The sequence below is a fragment of the Zonotrichia leucophrys genome, chromosome 14 (assembly GCF_028769735.1).
Source record: "Zonotrichia leucophrys gambelii isolate GWCS_2022_RI chromosome 14, RI_Zleu_2.0, whole genome shotgun sequence".
Lineage (NCBI taxonomy): Eukaryota > Metazoa > Chordata > Aves > Passeriformes > Passerellidae > Zonotrichia > Zonotrichia leucophrys.
The window spans coordinates 6,353,245-6,375,007 of record NC_088184.1 but is presented as its reverse complement, the minus strand read 5'-3'; the positions used below and the strand labels follow the sequence as shown (position 1 = coordinate 6,375,007).

General features: G+C 40.4%; 2 protein-coding genes across 8 annotated transcripts in view; both read right to left on the bottom strand.

The window, feature by feature from the left end:
- Window positions 1-14,678, bottom strand: part of RMI2 (RecQ mediated genome instability 2) — an 80,140-nt gene extending 65,462 nt beyond the window's left edge. For 2 of the 3 annotated variants that reach the window (XR_010442011.1, XR_010442012.1), the window contains exon 1: window positions 14,520-14,678. The gene's annotated coding sequence lies outside the window, so the exon portion shown is untranslated. The remainder of the gene's footprint in view (window positions 1-14,519) is intronic. The other variant, XR_010442008.1, reaches the window with a different exon arrangement.
- Window positions 14,679-17,465: 2,787 nt separating this feature from the next.
- CLEC16A (C-type lectin domain containing 16A) overlaps window positions 17,466-21,763 on the bottom strand; it is a 59,774-nt gene continuing 55,476 nt past the window's right edge. For 2 of the 5 annotated variants that reach the window (XM_064725657.1, XM_064725658.1), the window contains one exon: window positions 17,466-21,439. In XM_064725657.1, the coding sequence (XP_064581727.1) occupies window positions 21,099-21,439 (341 nt within the window). In that variant the 3' untranslated portion in view covers window positions 17,466-21,098. The remainder of the gene's footprint in view (window positions 21,440-21,763) is intronic. The other 3 variants (XM_064725661.1, XM_064725660.1, XM_064725659.1) reach the window with 3 other exon arrangements.

The window sequence follows — 21,763 nt, the reverse complement described above, 5'->3', positions numbered from 1 at the left end:
ATCATGAAAGACCAAACCATCAAACAGGACAGTGCTAAAAGGAGGATGTGTCAGGAACACCTGAACTCACAGACCATAGGGAGCCCACGTGCTCCCAGTTTGCCATCACAGGCCATTAGTAATGGAAATTAAACTAACTACAAGTGATGGAAAGCCTTCCAAGTGATGTACTGACTTCCTCTCTAGTGCTGGATTTAAACTCCTAGGTTTTTACATTAGAAGGCAAGCTAAAAGCAAACATCAGAAACAAGGCTATGGAGCAATCAGTGAAATTTCTGATAAGGGCACTGAAATCCAGGAGAAGCAAAATGTCAACGTTTTGTCATCTCAATGTACTCAAGTCTAAAACAACTAAATATAGTCATTGTATATGGCCTTTTCATAACAATCTGTAGCTCAGTCATTTTGCTCTGCAAATATAGAGGAAAAATGGGGAAGGGAGGGAAATTAGGGATGAGATATTAGGGGGGAGGGAAAAAGGGAATTAACATTGGATTTGCAAAGCAAAAGCTCCAAGTCCCAGTAAACAAGATCTGATATAATTTTTACTTTGAACACTAAAGCTCTTGGCACATTAAACTTCTTTTAGGGTTAAGTAAATTACAATAATGTCAACTCTTGAATTAAACCAGGCAATTCCTGCATTTACACAAGTCTGACATTGTTTCAGCTGAAGGCAGAAAATGTACAACTACAGTCCATGCCCCTGGCTGTGCTGCTTAACCTCCTGGAGGTAGGAGCACCCTCCTGCCCCCTGCAAATGTTTTACTGCAGCAAATTGCACTGATTGTTCCGTTAGCCAGGGAAAAGAGCTGTCCTCTCTCCAGAGGCTGTGATGGACAGTGAGGGTGATCAGGTCCACCCAGATTTTGCTAGTAATTGAACTGAATAAAGCTCTTCCCCAGCCAGCTCTTTGGCCAGTGAGGCTTAGAACCCTGGTGACATCTTAAGTGTATTCAACTTAGATCTGCCTGAGAATTTTATATATTATTTATGAGAATTGATTTTTTTTTTTTTCCTGTGAGGGAATAATATAGCCTGTATCTCTCCCTCCCCATCATATGTATTTCTGGTAAAATAGTTCCTACGTAAATATCAATGCATCACTGTCAGAAGAATTGTACACTTTTAAAAGACTGCCTCATTTTGTAGTTCCTTACTTTACCAGGGTAACAAAAAGCTAATGGAGAGGAAAAAATACCTGCATACACAGAAAATTCACAATCACCTTTCCTGTTTGCTGTTGATAGTCCATTACAGAATAAGGTTAAGCTCTCCAGCTACTTCCCTTCAGTTACCTGTTATACAGATATTAATTTAACCTTGTCCCAAAATCTGTTAAAACTGAGAAGGAAAAAAAGCATGGAGATGGGTCGTAATATCATCTTACTTTGTCTCAGAATAAAATTCACATAATTGCTCTTTCCTGGCTTATACCTGAAAAATAAGAATTCTTACAAAATTTATGTCCATGTTTTTCTTCCACAGGATGAGGTTTTCATTTTCATAAGACATTTAAATACACTGCCCCCAGCAAGCTGGATAAGAGATATAGGTTTATGAAAGAAGATTATGGCAGATTTTGAGTTCCTAAAACTGTGCTCACAAATATGTAATTGTGCTGAGCAATTTTTGGGCTCTGGAGATTCTCTTAACTCCAGAGATCACTTTTGGGTTTATTGCCAAAGACTTAAATGCTCTCCAGACAGCATGCTGGCTTTGGATGTGGTTCTAAGGGTGGGATTATAAAGAGTTCTGAATTATTGCTAGTGCTGTCAGTCTAGCAGGGGGAGAGTGTTTATAGTTAGGCACCAGTGGATTTATTTCTCTGGAGCACTTGATCTCCTGTGATCCATCCTACATCAGCCATTTTCCACAAGGTTGTCCCTATTCAAGCAAGTCTTTGCCCCATATCCCATCAGTAATTTGTGTGTCATTGTTTATGTCAAAGGTTATCTACTGCCTTCTCTTGATGAAGTTGTCTCTGTGTTCTCCACCTGCTTTCTCCCACAGCTATGAAGATATCAGTATTTCCATCAATTCCCACAAGGAGATAGAAGGAGGGAATGGAAGAGTGGGAGATGGGCCTCAGCCAAAGCAAGGTTTATTCAGAAATTTCCTATTGGGAAAAAAAGGCTACAAAAGCTTGTTTAAATTCTGAGTCAGTTGGAAAACACCACAGCAACAGATATTTCTAAACTTTAAAAGAAAAAAAAAATACAGTGTGCATGCTGAACTCAGAAGAGGTCCATCTTTATCTTTCATAAAAGCAAATTTTTATTTATTTAAACTAAACTGAAAAATTTAGGATTACTACTTCTGTTTCAAAACTGGAGAATAAAAGTTATATTTCAATTTCCCAGATGCATTCACTGCATCAGGGAAAAGCAGTAAATCCATAAACCTGAAAGTGAAACAGTCTCATAAACTCCGCTGAGCTATCTTATCTCAAGGTCCAACACAACCTGGGGCATTTACTAGAGCACTGTCACAGCTCTGCACAGCTGCAAAGGAGCTCACATGGCTTCTTGTCCCAAAGCTGCTGTACAACACTTCAGTGGTGACACGAAGGTACACCTTAAATTGATCAGTGGGTAAGGAAGAAAACACTTGGGAAAACAATTCTCCCCTCAGTTGTGGGAAAAACTTCTGCATAGAAGCAGCCTTGCTTGGTGCCGAGGGAGAAAAGAGGGCTGGACAGAAAAGCCTCCAATGCTGAAATCAGTTCAGCTGCTGCAAAATCAGTCTGGCAAATTTCCATGGATATGGTTTGTACTAAGGCTGCCCAAAGGCCAGTACTGAAACTACTCTGCTAAAAAATCCTGCAATTCCTTCTTGTCCAACACTGCCTTCCGCCTGTGTGCCAATGCCAGTCTGCCAGGAGTCCTGGAAATAAAACAGCACTGCAGATCACAACACCTGGGATGGGGTCAAGTACTCACTGGGGGAAGAGCTTCACTCCATTTGGAACAAAAAGAGGACTAAGTGTGATTTATGGGCACAGTGGTAAAAGCCTGGCCTCTAATCAGTAGCACATCATTACTGATGTGCCCATATTGCCACTCCTGCATTTAGTTTTGCAAAATACTTGTTATGACCTGCCAGACACCTCCAGTGCCCATGTACAGGCAGCATGGATAGGGGTGCTCTGTACCCAGCACACTTCATGCCCTGGGCCTGTACTCTGTGCCCAACACACCCAGGGACACTGCTCAGACTACAGAGGGGAAAGCCTGAACGGAGCTGCACAGCCCAGTCACATCTCTTATGTCGATGCAGAAATGAGCATTGGAGAACAGATGGTTTTTGCACTTGGAACTGAGCCCCTGGACCACAAACCCTGCATGTACTGAGCCACTGCATTCCCTCCCCAGAGCATCCCTCATGCTCCAAAGAAGGAAACAAACCAGAAAGAGCAGAAGAATATAGACCCTGCTGGCTCTGATGCTGGAAACAGTGATTCAAAAATACAATGTTTTGCTTTTCTCAGACCCCCTTCTAGGCATTTAGAAGAAATTTATTTCATATGTTCTGAGCCCTCATTTTAAATGGAAAGGATCCTGTGATCATGGCATTAAGGACTGCTTGCAAATACAGTGTGGATCCCCCAGTGCAAATTCCACACATCTGCTCAGAACCTTTCACTCAGCACTTCAGACTAAGAAGAGAACAAGATTACCTGTTCCTTTCTATACAAATATCTGTATAATAGATAAAACCAAAAGGAAACTACAGACCATAGTACTGCTGCACATATCAAGTCCTGACAAGGGCTAAATAATATTTCTGAAGGGTTTCTTTTGAACTGAGCACAGATGAAGGAGTCACAAGGTGAATGACTGGCTTTATCATAGAGATAAGAAGGCAGCAGAGAGCAGTAGCAGCAAAGGCTGTAGTTCAGAGAAAGCACGTGCCTGGCACTTGACCTGGGACATGCTGAGAGCTTTGAGTAAGATTCCCTGGAGGTTTAAGTGAATTTCAGACTGAATGCTGTGGTCCTGTGCCTGTCCCTCCCTCCCCAGCTCTCTTGTGCCAGCAGTAAAGCTCATGTGGCTCTGTAACAAAAATGTCTGGCAAAAAAAGATGAAATTAAGTATTTTGGAACTTTATTTCTTCCAGTTAGAGTTCAGACAGATTATTTCCCTCACCACAGTCACATGAGCACTATTTGCTAGTAAACAAGTTCACTCAAACAAACTCCTCACCTCAGTCCTTTGCAACCTTCTAGAAAAGTATAAAAAAAAACCTCAAACACTGCCAACCCACTTGGCAGTAATAAACTGAACAATGGAACATTTTATCTTTAGACTCAGCAGTTTGAGTGCAGAAAAGCTTTTCATCTGAGTTGTACAGGTTGGCTCTCAATACCAAATGGACACTGACGTGAGGGGAGAAGAATTTCTGCTATGGGAAGATCTAGCCAGAAAACGTCAAAAGCTTGGAAGCCAGTTCTTAGGAAACAAGCTGTAAGACATGGAAGATGCTAAATTATGCTTGTCAAATGCATGTCAAGAGAGAGGAAAACAAAAACACAGTTGACAGAAAGCAATCATGTCTTGATGCTCCTGCCTGAGAGCGGAAAGTGGTTGATGGCTACAAACATCCTAGATCATCAGCCAAAATAAATGAAGGAGATTCCCACTTCATGAATGGTGAGGCTGAGTAGAAATCTACTCAGCCACACCTAGAGAAAGTGTACTTCAAGCCTCTGTCAGCCTCTCTTCCCAGCAGTGTGACTGTGTCCTCAATCTCAAACCATTTCAAGCCTATGAAAGTGTTCCCTAAGTGACCTCCTGTCAAAACACAAAAGTGTTCTGCACTGGGAAGGAACAAATGGTACAGGCAAGGTGGCTTGGCAATGTCTGTTAAATAGGCAAGGGAGGGGGAGTGAACATCCTTCTCTGCAAGGTCTTCAGGCACTATCAAACTCTGGAGAGAGTTTGGGTAGTCTGCAGTAAATCCAAGCACTGCATACTACCTCCTTCAATCTGGTATTCCTCACTTTCCATTTTGCTGTCTCCATGGGATTATTGGCTGGAAACAGACACACTTGATCATTTCTGAGACCTCAGATTCCATTATTCTGCCACAACATTTACTAATTATAAATGCTTTGCTAAATATCCAATGTTTTCACTGGCTGAAAGCCCACACTTAATGGACTGATAAAGAACAAATGCTGTCAGAGAATGGCATGTAATTGGTTACACAGGTCAACTGAAACTATGCACTCAGGGGGTGCCTGCCTGAGCAAACAGCATAAATGAACTTTTCCTGGATAAGAAGCTGAATGAACTCTACTCCTAGAAGGGAATTTAATATGTTTAACTATTCCCACTGCTATTAAGCCTTTCTCTTCAGTGATGAAAGTTGTACATGTCATGCATGTTACTCTCCCAAGAATGCTGTGACTAGAAAACAAATGGAGAGAGTTGACTCAGAGCGTGTGCTGGGCATGCATAAATAGGCATTCCTCTCTTTCCTGGTCACACTGATCATACAGGAGGATGCTTCCAACACTAATCTGCACATCCTGGCTGGCATATAACAATAAGACATTGTCTTTTTAAATCCTGCTGTTCTGCTTCCTCCCTTGTTTGCCCTGTAGTCTACAATTCCCTCACTCTGTCCTCTCCCTTTCCTGCATTACCACTCCAGACTATTGTCAATTCACATCCACAAACCTGCAAAAAACCAAAGAGAAATGAAAGTTCCATTCTTCTCCATTAAATGCTACCCCCTCTTCCCTGATCCCTCAGAGCCCTGTTTCTTGGAGCAGGACCAAGGCCCCAAACCATCACAGGCCAGAGCAGCTGCAGTACCAGCAGTGTCCCAGCCCAGCAGGCAGAACAGCCTCGGGCTGGGGAAGGGGCACAAGATAAGCAGTGTCCATGTGACAGTGCTCCAAGGACTTTTTGGTTTTAGGATTAAATCTTTTCTGTGAAACCATGTCAATGCATTAGCTAACAGAGTGGGGAAGTGAGAGCACAGAAGACCAAGCAGTTAAAATAAGATGGTGATCAGTGAGAAAAGCTGCAGAGGACAACTCAGGGATGTGAGAGATATCAAAGGGCTGTTTTCCAAAAAGTTTCAACGGTTGTTCTTCTGGCTTCAGACTTTAGTTGGCCTCCTTAGCTTGGCTATTTCACTTTCCAAAAAAGCTTAGTGCTGGTGGAAAGGGGGACAATACTGAGTGAGTATTAATATATCTGTTTTCCAGATTTCTCAGATATTTATTATCTAAACCCTTTCAATAGCTAAAAACGCTCTTCTCAGCTTCTGGAGGTTACATTGAAGACATGTCTTTAATTTGACTTGTCAGCTGAGTGAATGCTCATTCAGTCATCTGATGGCAGGCATTTGTAGGAAAATATCCAGAAAAACAACCCCAAATAAGAATTTTCCTTGCAATCAATCAATCTGGTTTCCAATTAAAATCACTCATTCCTTTAACTTTTTTCCACAAAGTCTTTGCTTCTACTGTGCCAGATTCAGGGAGTGAACCCTGTGAATACAGGGTGAGGAGAAAACAAAGCCAGACCCACCACCTGTCCTGTCACCCAAACTTTCAGAAGTTTTAGGAACTCTGGTTGGGATCCACAGGAGAACTACAGGAAAAGCAATGGCACAGGTGTGCAGAACACTCTGGAAATTAGTAACTCCGGGGACAGCTTTGTAGACACAGTTCCTGACTTTTGCTGTATTGATTGTGCCCTTACACCTTTCCACTTATTCATCACTCATTTTACTTGCTGTCTCACTCTTTTGGTAGGGCTGTCTTAGAAATATATTCAGTAGTTTATTCCATTTTGACAAAGAAGGGAAACAGAAGCTGCCACCACCTGAGTAATTAATCTCTTGAAGGTATCTGCAACATCACAGACCTGGGCTTAACAGGTACCTTGAAGGGGCTGTCCTTCTTTTAGCTGGACTGTTATTAACTCAACTCTGTATATTTTAACAATAAGCTCTGTTTACTTCCGTAACATGTGTTAAATGGATATTTTGGTATCACCACATCAGGATACTGAGTACTATAAAAGTGAAAGCAACTTAGGCAAAGGCTGCAAGGGAGGGGAAATTAGACTGTTTAATTGCATCAGCCTGACCCCTCCAGGTTAAAAGGCCTCTGTCTAGCTGGTAGGAAATTGAAACACCACTTTTAAAATGAATATATGTTTTAATACCTTATCATAGGTGGTTTAAGAAAAGCCCCAACTTTGAACTAAGCTAACTTTGAAAAGCCTCACCTATTTCAGTGGTGGGCATGCAAGAGTCCAGTGTGCAGAAAGGTTTTTACCACCTGTTGATTCCTGTGTTGAGGGTCCTCACCTGGTGCATTAGCAGGGAGCCAGAGGTGGAAGAATTAAATAACCAGCTGTGAAGGCTGAGCCAGAGCTGAGTTCCAGCTCGGGTAACACCCCAAACATGTTAAAATCCCTGAAGGGACAGTGGTAGTTTCACTTTTGGTTCTGCCGGTGGGAGGGAGGAGCTCAGTTTCTGTTTCCCAGAAATGCTCTCTTTACCCGTAGATCTCCTGCAGTCTTGTCAAGGATTTATTATCTCTCCCCTCGCTCCGAGGAATCCTCAAACATTCCCAGGAGCCAGCACATTCCTGACACATATGCACTGTGTCCAAAGACCAGGAATACTTAAGTCAGACTTCCCCCTGCTCTGGTCCTCCTTCAAAACACAGAAATTATGGTATTTTAGTTCTGGACACAGTTTCACCTATTTAACCTAAATTTGTTTCTGTTGTTTAATTTGTTCTGACTAGTGGACCAAATACAGCAAAAATACTCCTATCAACAATTGCATATTAGCTACTTCTACCTTTTTTCCACTCCATCTAGTGTATTTTATGTTTTTGTACTTTCAAATCCATCTCATTTATTCAAAACTGGTTGCAACACATGCAAACCAAAATGAATTGCATCAATATAAACAAGGACATAGAAATTTACAGGATAAAGACAGAAGTAAATGACTTCTTCGACCATTTCCTGAGTGGAAAAATATATTTGAATGATACAGTCCTGAGAGCAAGCAATTTAAGCTTTTGCATGACTAACTTGACATTAAAATTCCAACTCTGGACCACAGATAGTGAAACAGTCACCCATAGGATGAGTTTGCAGGCATGGCTTCTTTCACCAGTGGACTAAAAAGGATATTTTTTCAGGTATTTTTTCCATTGAAAAAAATGGTTTGAGGTTTCTTAATTAATTTATTTTGGCAGGCCAAGGAGTCTGTAGTGGGTATTACTGTCTTGATGCTTTGAAGAACTCTGTTTTTTTCATGTTCCCACAAAAAATCATTTGAAGGACAAAAAAAATCCTTTGCCTCTTTGTATAACAAATGGCTATGGTCTAAACCAATAAGAGAGTTTAAAATTAGTGTTTCTAATGCGACCACTGAGACATTTCAGACCTAATTACATCTGAGGCAGACTTAACCACCCATTTCTCTCCAGTTACACACAAACAGTAATTGCCCTGCAGCCGCACTGCAACACTGGAGAATTAACCACATCCTAGAGGAGCTGCAACAGCTCAGGGCAAACCCAGGAAACTCCAGAGTGGCTGTGCAGGCTGAACAGGCTCCAGATCAGACCCACAGGTCTCCATTCTGCAGTGAGAACCAGAACCAGGGCACTGGTGTTCTGTACCAAACACCTGCACCAGGTAATGCTCCACTTCCTCTCTTGGCTTTCTACTTGAGCTCTTGTTGAATTAACATGGAGTCAGAGACACAAAGTGAATATTCCTGAGTCCATATGCATACATGTACTGATGCTCATCCTAATTAATCTACTTGTTAAAAAACCCCACTATTTTTACTGGAAGCAGCTGTGCAGATTTTCCTGCAAGCACCAAATGATATACAACGCCTAGGCAAAAATATAAGTGCTATTCAAGTTAGTGCACTAATATAGACACAAATAAATGATCTCTATTAATAAAACTGTCAAAATTAATGTATCCACAAAAATCTTACACCTGGATCTCACTCTGGAGGCCAGCAACCAAACCATGGAAGCAAGAATGTGGTTCTGCAGTTCCAGTGTGGCTGGATCACTCCAAATATGCTGCTCTGTGGCAGGCAACAAATCTTCAGTGAAGGAAAAGAGACAGCAAAGTGCTTTTTTACATACTTAGCTACTGTGAGCAAAAGTGCAAAGTACTAACTTAGGTACTGTAATCAGTGGAGATATAAACAAGATTATCTGTCAGCCACAGAGCTTGGAAACTGCAGAACCAAAGCCAAAAAGGCAGCAGAAAAGTCCAGGAGTTCCCTGGTAGGGTCGGTAGTACAATTCAGGATGCCTCTTCCTTGCTGCAATGTTGCTCAGCACTGTGGTAACTCTTGCACAGGGAGAGATTTCCTCTTATTTTACAAACCAGCCACTGCACACTGTTCAGAGAGCAGAGCTCCCAACCAGCCTCCCACTGCCACGAGTTCCAGACTGACTCTGGAAGCAGCAGGGAGCAACAAGCTGTTTGCTTTGCTCCAAGACTGCAGAGTTCATTGAGGGCCCCTCACTTATTTTATGCCTTGCACATCCAGGCTTTGGTTTGCTGTCTTGGCTCAACCAGGTTCAATTACATTTTCACTTTATTATCTTTCTTCGCTGCCTGTTTTAATATGAAGAATAGTATTCCACATTGCACACTGAGCTGAGAATCCATCCTCCCAAGCCCCCTGGAATGGAGGAGGAAAGCTAAGAAAACAAGGAGCAGCTGCTCCCATTTGCCTGTCAGGTCAGACTTCATAGAGATCCTCTGGGTTCACCATACAGAAGTGTACTGGATCTACCACCTAAAAATAAAACATCTTACAAGGAAATGTTACTGTGCACAGAGTGGGAATTGCTCCAGAATGAACAATCCACACCATGGGCTCACTCTGACAAAGGAGTGTCCAAGTGAAGAGGTGCAAGTTTCCTTTTCCTGGCAGACTGAAGCTGGATACAGCTGCAGATGCAAACCCCAGAGCACAGGAGTGGCTTTGCAAGGACCAGCTCATACTTGTCAAAGTCAGTCACAGCTTTCTGCTTTCAGGTGAGATAGATTATGTTTTTAAGTTTTCTTTCTTACAATGAGAATAAACAAGCCAAACCAAAACAACAAAAACCATGACAATGGTAAATGAATAACTGCCCCAGAACTGCAGCTCAAGGCACATCTCAAACACGGACAAAGGCAGAGTATTTGCACTGCAACGTCTGAAAAATGCCCATTTGAGGAACTTTATTTCTGAGAGTTGAGAAATACTGTGGTTTTCTTTCCTATTATTTCCTTAATCTAGAAGCAATTCAGAAACATCACAGCTTCTTGGGTAAAGCAGAATAATAAGAGCTACAGCGACAAATCCCCAGTCAGCACTGAATCTGTGTGTCTGTGGCCTTTCCCCTGAACTAGCTCTTCAGAGGAAAAGTGCATCCTACCAAACTCTGAAAGACACCTTGTGTCTGTGCTTGCTTGGGCAGAAGAGATCACTTCTTACAAGATTTCTAGTAATTCTGGCTAAGGAAGGCTTGCATGGAGATTTGTTAATGCACTTTTGAATTAAATATTCCCATTAAAAAAATCTGAAATATAATTTTTTTCATTCCCATTTTCTCTTATGAATAAGTTTGAAATCAGAGTTTTTTCACTTAACGTCCCCAAAAATTTGTTGGTTTTGATAGTTCACATGTAACCAAACCATGCAAAACTGCTCTTTCATCAGCTCTTGTTGACAGCTGAGGCAATATTCCAGATGATTCTCATCCAGACTGGCTGAACAATCATTCTGGGTTTGTCCTATTACTTTTCTTAAAACATCTCTTTAGTCATCACATTGTTCTGAGGACTAGCATTACATGGAAGTCTCCTCATTCATACTAGTAAAAAGATCTTGTCTAGAAGATGTATTTTAAGATCAGATATTACATATAATCTGTCTTGCCACTGGAAGTTCAAACCAGTCATCAGTAAAGGCTTTGTGTTCAGTTCTTGAGTCATCCACAGACTCCACGTACATTCTGAGCCATCAGAGTGTGATATGCTTTTCTTATCTCTAACAGAGAAACAGTGCCACTGCCTTGCACAAGTCACACACCTGCCCCACACACAAGTCATCCCTACACACTGTAAACTCATTGTAACAGGCTTTGACTCAATTCACATCTGGCTCTTGGTTGCATTTTCAGAGTGAGCAGGGATATCTGTGACATACCATGGTGGGGAATGAGGAGTTCCTGAATCAACTTCTGGTTACCCAACTCAGAGTCAGTAAGTAATTAAAAAAAATTAAATCATTCAGTGTTTCATGTTAACAAGGTTAGTCACAGGACTACTCAGAAATTTCAGTTTCCAGAATGAATGGTACATTGTCAGCGAGGGAGCTGAGGAAATCCTACCAAGGGTACATTCTAGCACCAGGATGCAGTGACTTCTGTGTTTATTTTCTTGAAAATACTAAGTAATCAACAGTTTCCCTCAGATACATTCCTTTCATTCACTCAGGTAATATTTAATTTACTGTTATAAGAAATACTTAATGAGTCTTGGTTAGGTTTCATTGTTGTAGTGCCTTACAGGACCCACACTACTGGCCACTTCTGGTTCTTCATTTTGGGATACCTAAAAAAGCTTCAGAGGGAATTATCTGTTTCTTTCTGCATACAGACTTTCTATTCCCATTCCAGTTGTTCTCAGCTAGTTCCTGATACATCTTTTTCTAACAAACAGGCTCCACATGAAAAATTGTACCAAAACCAAGCTTCCTATGGTCTTTGACAGATTCTCTGTACAAGAGACAGACCAACGGGGATTGTTGAATTATTCTGATAAATGGTTCTACATTGTGTTTGACCTTTGTTGGAGGTTCTTAGGCTCCCAGGTACCTTGTTTGCAGTGGTGTAACTGATAACTCAAGCAGTTAAGGATTTCTTCATGACTACTAACACATAACACTTCCCTCTAACAGAGCAAAGGAGAAGAGTTTGTCATGTCCCAACTCAGAGATGGCAAAAGGAAACTTCTCACCTACACTAATCCCTCCACATTATTTCAGATTACACTTCCTATCAGTTTCAGAGAAGACACCAGGCTGCCACTGAAGCAGATGAAAAGTGTTCCTTTTTAATCACTTGGCATTTTAAATGTCTTAACGTCTTAAATGATGCCCATCTTCCATTTTTCCCCAAATAATTGTGCTACTAGTACCTGAGACTTTTACAGAGGTGGTCGGTACATCATATTGCTATGGTTAAATTGAAAGAAAACTCTTCACTTTCTTGCTTTTCTTAGCAATTTCTTTCTATTTCTTAAGTCTTGCATTTCTTTTAGCCTATGTATAAATAGATGCTTAAAACAGTTTCAACATTCTAAGACTGACTCACACATTCAATTTGATTTCTAAGAGACTTAGTAATTTCCTTACTATCATCGCTATGAAGCGGAAAAGATTGAAAAGGTTTTAAATATACTGACTTTTCCCCCTTTGTTGTTTGGTTTTTTTTTTTTTCCCCTAAATTCAAAGGAAACCAGGCTTCTTTTCAGACAAACCCATTCCTGTGAACTAATCATTCTGGACAATAGTGAACAATTGCAAATTATGACCAAATTCTAAATCAAACATTCCCAGAAGCTAGGAGAAATATTTATTTTCTTATAGTTTTAAAGTTGTTCAGATGACACAGAGATATAGTGCAAACAAAAAACTAAAAAGTATTTGCTTTGAGAGTTACAGGTATTCAGCAGGAACTATGTTAACTGGAGCAAGGAGTAAGACTGGAATGATGCCTTTAATGACATTTCTTCATGACAAGGTGATAAAAAGATTAATGCTTAACATCAACCTCAAAGCCCTTTACCAACATGAATTAGGCTTCCCAAGTACAGCACTAATCTGTTTAAAAAGGGTGAACTCAGGAACAGGAAGGACCTGTCCAACATCCTGTTAGGCTGAAGCCCAGGTGAAGCTGCTGATAGCAGCCTGAGACACAGAGTGCAGTGTGAGCTGACCTGAACTCAGCAAGGGAAAAGGCACCTCTGATTTCCCCTAACAGGTCTGGTTTTCTCTGCACATTCACACAACACAAGAGGAAGCTTAGCTCCAAGATTGTCCTTCAAAGAGATCTGTGGTTTGACCAAAATTTGAGAAACATCCCTCCCTCACCATCTCATTTGAAGATCTGTTCAGAAACTCTCTAAGAGGCTTGCAAGACTTGTTTTCACCAAAACCTGGTGTGCTGAGTGAGCCTATCTCACTCCAAAGCACTTTGGCAGCTGTAAGAACGACAATTATCTAACAGACAGCGGTTACCAACACCACTTTCACAGGAAAGCCTTGAAGCTGATAAACTGTGATAAGCAAATTCAAGTGAACTGCACGGTGGAGAAGTAGCAAAGCAAAGCTGCTCACATCTTGTTCCCAAGAACTCTGGAATTAGCTATGCCCCTCTCACATCAGCAACTGGGTTTGCATTGGATAATATGGTGGTGGAGAAAGAGTAAGAGTTAAACACAGGTGTGGCTATGGACAGTTGTAGTTGATATTCCTACAGGTGATGAGCTTTTTGCAGTATCAGTTAAGCAACTGATATCCTGAACAGAGGTCATGATCTCATATAAAATACTATAAAATGATGTTTCTTCTCTCTTGTCCCTCAAATTAGCTATTAGAGCGAGACTACTTTCCTCCTTTGCAGACCCCATCTCTCTCTGCAGACTAGAAATTCTTTTTCCTAAGACATTATGGTTATGTGCCTCTTTCCTTCTTCAGAAACTCCTTTTTCTATCTCTGGTAGCTCTGGCTGCTGAGGCAGAAACAGCTCTGAGCACCACTGTAGTGGTAACCCAGTCTGGCTCTCTTCCTTCTCAATGCACTTTCAAGCAGCTGCCTAAAACTGCTTCAAATAAATGACCCCTAAATGAGGACAAATTTACACAAAGATGTCTTCAGTCAATTAACCAAAAGACAAAATTTGTTTCTGTAATAAAGTAACAGCTTGTTTTCCCATCCGGTATCATGATGTTTATTCCATGCTAAAGCTGAGAAAAATGTTGTGGAACTAAGAAACAGGGACCAAGAATTCATCTGTCCTTAGCAGTCATCCAAACAGGCCAAAAAAAAAAAATTAAACTGTGGCCTATGTGAAATATAAACCTTCATTTGGGGACAAGACAGTGAGAATGGAATGCTGAGATCAGTATTATCCACTCAACAAGCACAACATTTCTCAACTTTGTAGAGTTGAGTGTCTGAGGACATGCAACTTTCAACTTATTTCAGAAAATCCCCAGTCTGAATAATAAGGCACTTAATAACCAAACACTTCACCTTATAAAATCCATTCTCTGATGGCATCAAAAATCAGTAATAATTTTGAACTGGCATCAAAAATCAGTAATAATTTTAAGACATTTGCAGATAAGATGATGGCAAAATCCTTCAGCTAAAAGCAGACATGTTGTCATCTTATTCCAGGGGTTCCACACTGTTGTCTCCTTATCACAACAGTTCCATACCTTCTGAGCGTTTTCTCATGGGCAGCTCCTCACAGCACTGACTCTTTCCTCTTCCCACAGCAGCCACTGACTCCAGTTCCCTTCTCACCCAGCCACCCCACTCTTTTCTAGCACTCTGCTTCTCATTGCTTACAGCTGTGGCCTGGTAAAGTCAGGCCTGTTCCTGATCTTTGCTAACTGGCCCAGCTGCAGCTCCTTAGGGGTGAGATTACTTTCTACACTAGCTTTAGTTTCTTATATTCTATCCCCCTACACAGACACAGCTGAGCACCACTGAACCAGACTGTCTTACTCCCCCCATCAGCTCAACTACCTTAACTGTGTGTGAACATTTGTCTGAAACCTTTCTTCCAGTTTTTCTACTGGAAATTTGCAACTCCAGGTGCTGCAACTCCCTCTGCTTCTCCTTATTTGAGAGACTAAATGTATGAGTTTAAAATTCAATTGAATTTTCAGGGAACACACTCATATAAACAGCCATCTCTCATTGCCAGTTGTATGCAGCACATATTCAAGATCACCAGAAAGTACCAAGACAGCTTTTGTTTTCACAAAAAACTCTAACACAGCAAAATAGAAATGCTATTTCTTCTGCCCCAACAGCTGCATCCGTGAAGTCACAAAGAACTCCCTCCTTGATATGGAAATAAAGGTTAAGTGTCAAAGAACAAAGAGGTATCTCCAAATGCTGTATCTTTATTTAGCCAAGAGTTACTTTGACAAAGACATATGTATTGACAGAGTTTCACTTATTTTTATAACTATGCTGAAATGATCTTGCTGATAAAGATGTGGATTTACCACTATAGGACTGTTCAAGTTGCTATTCTTAGATGTTTCTGGGGAAAAGAGTGGACTAATGCAGCAGTGCATTTCTGTCCAGGTGATTTTCAACCCAGTCAGCTTGAGAAGAGGTTTGGAGGCTGCGCTTTCATTCCCTCTCTGGTCATTGTTAACTCAGGTCAAGAGGCTCAATCTGACTCTAGAGAGGTTTAGAGTCTAGAAAGGTTTAGCAGAGACACAGGAAAAATGACAAAAGGCTGCAAGAGTTCTGAAGCATCAGGATACAGAATCACAAAGCAGTTTGAAACATGAAGGAAGGGACCTTCCTGGCCACAAATTGGCATCCTTAAAGCAGTGTTACTGGCAAAATTCAGGAGGTTTGGCTGCCAGGAGCAGATTCTAGGTCATTTTCCACACCATGATTTAATATCTGCATCTTAGGAGACAACACTGTGATTTACTCTATCTCTGATACCTAGCTTGCTTATCTGATGTACAATGTAATTGAATTTCTTCCAAAGAAAGCTCTTGGAGCAATGACTATTTTGAGAAATAACATTTCCCAAGGAATGTATATTGACCATGATGAATTCCTATAGATGTAGAGGCTAATTAACAAGAACCTAACTAATAACTTGGTTGGATTTAATCCATACACTGAACTGGCAACATGCACCAGAGGAGGCAGAGGGTGAAAGCATGTCTTTGGGGAAGAAATCACACATGACAGGCACTTTCAAAGTGGTTCACAGATATTTCAAATGTTGCCTAAGCTCTCTTAACCCTTGGTCTCATCCACTTTCCATCACCCTTCCAGGCCTGTTTCTGCTCCTCCTCCTGCTGTGTCTTTCCTGCATACTCAGGGCAAATTACCCTGACTTAAAGATGAAAATGCCTAACAGTCACATATGCACAACATTGTTCTAAATAAAAGCAAGGTTCTGCAAATGTTGTCTTTCATTGCTCATGGATGTCCTTGTGCATCAAATGCATGCAGCAGCACATGAAAGGGAAGAAGTTCTCTTAGTAACACCATTTTTATTGCCAAGTTCCATTTACAAAGAAAGGTCTGTTCCTTGTTCTTGTCCAGGTTTTCAATAGCCACGACAAATTCTCAATGCCAGCAAATACAGACTCAGAAGTCTGGATTTCAGAAACATACACCAATATTTTCTAATTCCACTCCCTTCCCAGATGCTTAGTTACATTGTTCTTTAAATTAACATAAGATATCACATTTACTCCAAGTGTCTAACATAACTTACATTAAATAATTAATACTTATTGCCTGTAGAAAGACATTTCAGAATTAAATTCACACCATGTTTGGGCTTTTTTCCATGTAAATGTAAGTGCAGGTTCAGGACATTTTTTTCCTCAAATGAACTACATTTCAGACAACTTCACTGAAATACATTTCATAGGAGGACAGTCCATGTTCATAAAATGCTTTTTGTAGTGCTTAAATCCCAGGTACATTCATTCTTCTAGAAAAATACATTTCTACCTCTTTGCACTGAAAACAATCAAACTTACAAAGCAGCTAAAACTGAAGGAAAAAGTTTGCAACAAAAATATCAATACAGCTATTTACAAGTGGAGATGCCTAAAATGATCTTCTAAAGGTTGTAATGCTTCCAGAATGTTTCCTGAAGTTGTGACAATGTATAGTTAGTGCTGTCCCTGGGCAAAACAAAGCTCCTAGACATAATAATCTATAAATTTCACACTTGAATGTATTCTCAATCTTTAAAAAAATGATCTTCATGTTCATTGTAAGTACTTTTGCCACAGTTAGTCCTTAAATACAGCCAAACACTAACCCTCAGATCACCTACAGACTATAAGATTGCAATTAGCATGTGTCTTAAACTCACTTTAGTATGAGTATCCATATCCAAAAGTAATGGGAAACAAGATAAAAAAAAAAATCTCATGAATCTTCAGATTATGATCTTAAAAGAATCCTGTGAACTAGTCTGGACCTTAACTTTTGTTATCAAGTATTCTTAGTCATTACCTGCTTAAGCCATTTTTGGTTACTTTTAAAATAAATGCACTCCACACATTTATTTATGCTAACAAGACAGCCCCAACAATGACAAGTTTTTCCTTTTCATATTAAGAACCAATCAATTCAAGTTAACAAAACAATAAACCAGATACCACCACAGTGCACATTTATTAGACAACCAAAATTTAGCTTTACATTTATAATACATTAACAAACACAAAATATATATTTTATAACACCTTGCAAAAGAAATCAAAACTGAGCAACGTGCAAATCTAAAAATGCTGGGAGATCAAAATAGGGAAAATTCTGTACAAATGTAATATAAAAATATGTTTCCATATGAAAGAACCCTCTGTTTGAGACTCAGTCAAGAACTGCATCTCCTATGTCTTTGTTGCTGCTCAAGTATTGAGCAGCAGAAAAACCCCCAAGAACGACTCCCCTCCCAACCCCTAAAAACATCCCACCCTAGCAAGCCCTGCTTGGATCACCCTCTGCTTTTCAGAATCCAATAGGAGATGGCAAGAGTTATTCTATTTGTTTCTAATTCATGCTGCAAATGCTGGGGAAGGTCAAGAGAAACACAGCAGGCAAGCACAGGAGAACTTCTCCAAAGATTGCTAGATAATAGAAGAGCAGTGCCCAGGTGAGTGATATGTTAAGGTAGGTCAGTGTGGTGAACCAGGGACACACCAAAAAACTCTTTCAAGAAGGACAGTAGCAGTTTAGAAGAGACTTTTCAACATGTATTTAGATGGCTACATGAGGCTGTCTGAAAGGAGGAGAACAATTACCTTGGAGGCAAAAGGCCTCGATCTCCTGCCCCCAGCTGTGTCTCTGCAGATCTCTGATCCAACTACAGGACTAAACCATTTCTTTTCCCAGGCAGCAGCTGCTTGCCTGGGCAATGCTCTTTTAAAAGCAAGTTTCACTTCAGCTGGTTAGTGGAGACAAGGGCAGAATGTTTACTTTGGTGTGGGTTTTCTGACCACTACTGCCTGGTGGTCAGTGCCCCTGCTCCTAAGGCTGTTCTGCAGCTCCCTGTCTCCTGCAGGAGTGACAGCAGCACCCCAGAGTGACTGACAGCAGCACCCCCAGAGTGACTGACAGCAGCACCCCAGAGTGACTGACAGCAGCACCCCAAGAGTGACTGACAGCAGCACCCCAGAGTGACTGACAGCACAGCAGGGAAATGTTTACTCAGGAAGTGGCTTCATCCTTACACACACAGTTTCACCTGCTTGTCTGATAGCTTACCTCCATCTTCAAGCATAAAGTTTATTTTACTGCTAGTGAAATGACACAATTCCAGGGCAATTACTGAATTCCTGGATTGCTTGCAGTAATCACAAATTAACAATAGACCTATTCTTCTATTTTCCTAATAACAGTATTTAAGTCATTTCCTGTGAAGCTCTCACTAGACAAGTGATCATGAGATTGAAAAGCCACTCAAAGGTAATAAAAAGTACAAAGTCACCTTTCTTTCCCTTTGCCCCATTTCTTGTGCAGTACAGCTCAGGGGTGAGATTATTCATATGCATTGAAGAGACTCCTTGTGCATGGGTCTAATCTTGCTAGAACTGAATTTGAAATAAGATAAATTAAGATCAAGGTTTTCCAGTCTAAAATTACTTCTGTTTAAGGGAACTCAGCCTGCACAGTGATATTTTCTGTAATCTAGGTCAAGAATCTAAGGTTAATAACTAACATAAAATGCTTTCTAATTAAGTGAGGCATTTTTTATAATGGTGTTCAGAATATTACTAAGACTACAGTGTAATGCTGCACCATTTTAGAGAGAGTCTAGACTTCAATCAGTTCAGCTAATAAAAATTCATGTGGTTCTTGCACCCAGATTGCTACTGATGTGTCTAGGCCTGTTCAGGTACATGCACATTAGCTGCAACAGTGACTGCATGAATGCAAATTCATCTTCAGCATGAGACAAAAAACCCAAAAAAGCAGGCTCTTACTCTAGTAATGCCAGATTTTCACACAAAATCCACTGCAGTGCTGAGGACACCTAACTCTGAATTCATTTAGAGTTTGGGCCACTCTGGAATGGTCAGAGTATCAGTTAATTCAATTTGAGACAAAGTAGAAGTCACAGAAAATTAGAAATCAAAACTGCATGAAAAAGTAAATAGGGGGAAAAATTACTGGTATTCAAGTGGCAGACACCTCACATACCCAGCTGGCAAAGATTCAATTATTATGTGAAGGAGAAGACAGAAAAAGTGAGAAAAGTGGTACCTGTGAATTAGTCAATCTCATATATGTGTATATATATATGAATATATTTCTATATATTCTCCTATATGTATATACACACATATATGTATGACAGCCAGGAAGAGGTACAATAAGCAACTGGGAAAGGGGTAAAAACGTTGCAGATTCACCCATTTGGTAAGAACTCAATGCCAGTAGAGTGCAGTGGTGACTGAAATCAATATTAAGTAAACAGCAGCCCTCCTCTGAGGAACTGCCAACTCAGGGTTGAGAACAGACCAGCAATGACAAGCTACTCAATTTACTATTAACTTAAATTAACTTACTTGGAAACTGATGAAAAATCTGAAATTCCTTTCATGTTAAATTTTGTATCAAATCAGCAAAGAACATTCCAAGCTTTAAGAAACATCTTTCCCTTTTCTGTCAGCTTAGTGTCAGGATCTAGGAAGTAATGTTAACTCAGAATCACTTTTATGTATGTTTAATGTTGTTTAACTGAGATACCATCCCAGACAGGAAAAAAAATGAACAATACCTTTCGAGATCAGACTTGCAAAGGAATTATCAGTTAGATATGGTGACCTTCTTCCTACATGACTATGAAAAATCTGAAAAACCTCTTTAGAGTAAAACTGCTTCTGTCTGCTTCTTGAAGTTGTCTTTCAGTTGCAGGGATATCACCATTCCTCAGATGTGTAGCAATTTGACTGTCAGAAGTGAACAAACAAGCTATAGCAATCTTGTAAAATATTTTACATTCCTCTCTAGGCGTCTAAGCAAAGACTAAAGTAGTCTCAAAAATCCCTTGTGTTAATTTGAACAAGCATTGTGTTTTAACTTTGATTCAAACCTTGAAATAAATAAATATGGAAAACATAGTATTTAAGTCTGGAGTCCTACAAAGACAATACTGAATGTGGCCAAGCCTGCTGGTATTGTGCAGACCTCCAAAAGATGAACAAGGTTAGGATTAAAAAAAGAACAACCAACCAACCAAAAAAAACCAAATAAAACCCCAAAACCCCTCTTCCACAAATAAAACCCCGAACCAAACACCAAACTGAAAAAACACACCCTGACTCAAATGGAAATTTTACCTCTGTCCTATAATATATAATTTTTTTCTGGTCAATGGCACATCTCCCGTTTCAGAGATGTAACAATGCAGTACCATGAAGCTGGGTATCCAAAAGTCTCTTCACTTTGCCATAATACTGTAGACCTTTTACAATAAATTAGTTCCTATTAGAAAGACAGTAGGTTCTCTGAAACATGTTCATGTTCTTGTATAACATAAACTGGTAGGAAAGAACCAATCCAGATTCACAAGTCTGGGTTTTTCTCTCTTCCCCAGTTCAGATATGCTGAGTATGCGATGTTGGCTCTAAAAACTGCTGACATTCTCTGTCACCACTTGGTCCCTTCATGTGGGCCTGAGGCCTCTCAGGCCTCCACAAGTATCTGCACTCCCAGAGGGAAAAAAAAATAATCACAATTTGGTTGCACTTCCTTCACTGTTTATTACAGTCTGCATGGTGGCTTTAGTCAGAACTTTCCTCCTCTACCTCTTTCACCTTGTCAACCTCAGCTTCAGGCTGCACAGAGGCCTGAGGGATGCAGCTGAAAGTTCGGATGCTGTGCGGATCCACTGGTGGCACCAGCGTGAGCGACTCCACGCTCAGCGTGTCCGTGCTGTCGTCGGTGAGTAAGGAGATGGTGGGCTGCTGGGCAGGAATCAGGCTGGGAGACAGGTTGGCTGTTTCTGTGTCACTGGGTTTTACAGCATTTCTGCTGGACTTGGAAACAGCTGCAAGAGTTTCATCAGTCAACATGGTCTGACCGGAACCGGCCGTCAGAGGCTGCTCTGGAGCTGAAGCATCATCTGAGAAAAGAAAACACCAAGAACAATCAATACTCAAGGCAGTATGCACATTAACCTAACAATACACCATTATTCAAGAATAACTGGGTAGAAATACAGTTCTGTGAAGCACTATGCTTACACATCCATATTTTAGTAATTAGAAATAAACCAAAATATTATAAAGGCATAACCTAAAATGCCAGTAGGATTATGTTCTAATTAGGAACCATTTAGTATTAGAATATGTATCAATATTAGAAATATTCTTAGAGAGAGCAAGTTGAGGGAAAGAAAACCTCTCCAGTATTTAGTATGAACTAAAATGAACCCGCTACCCCTTAG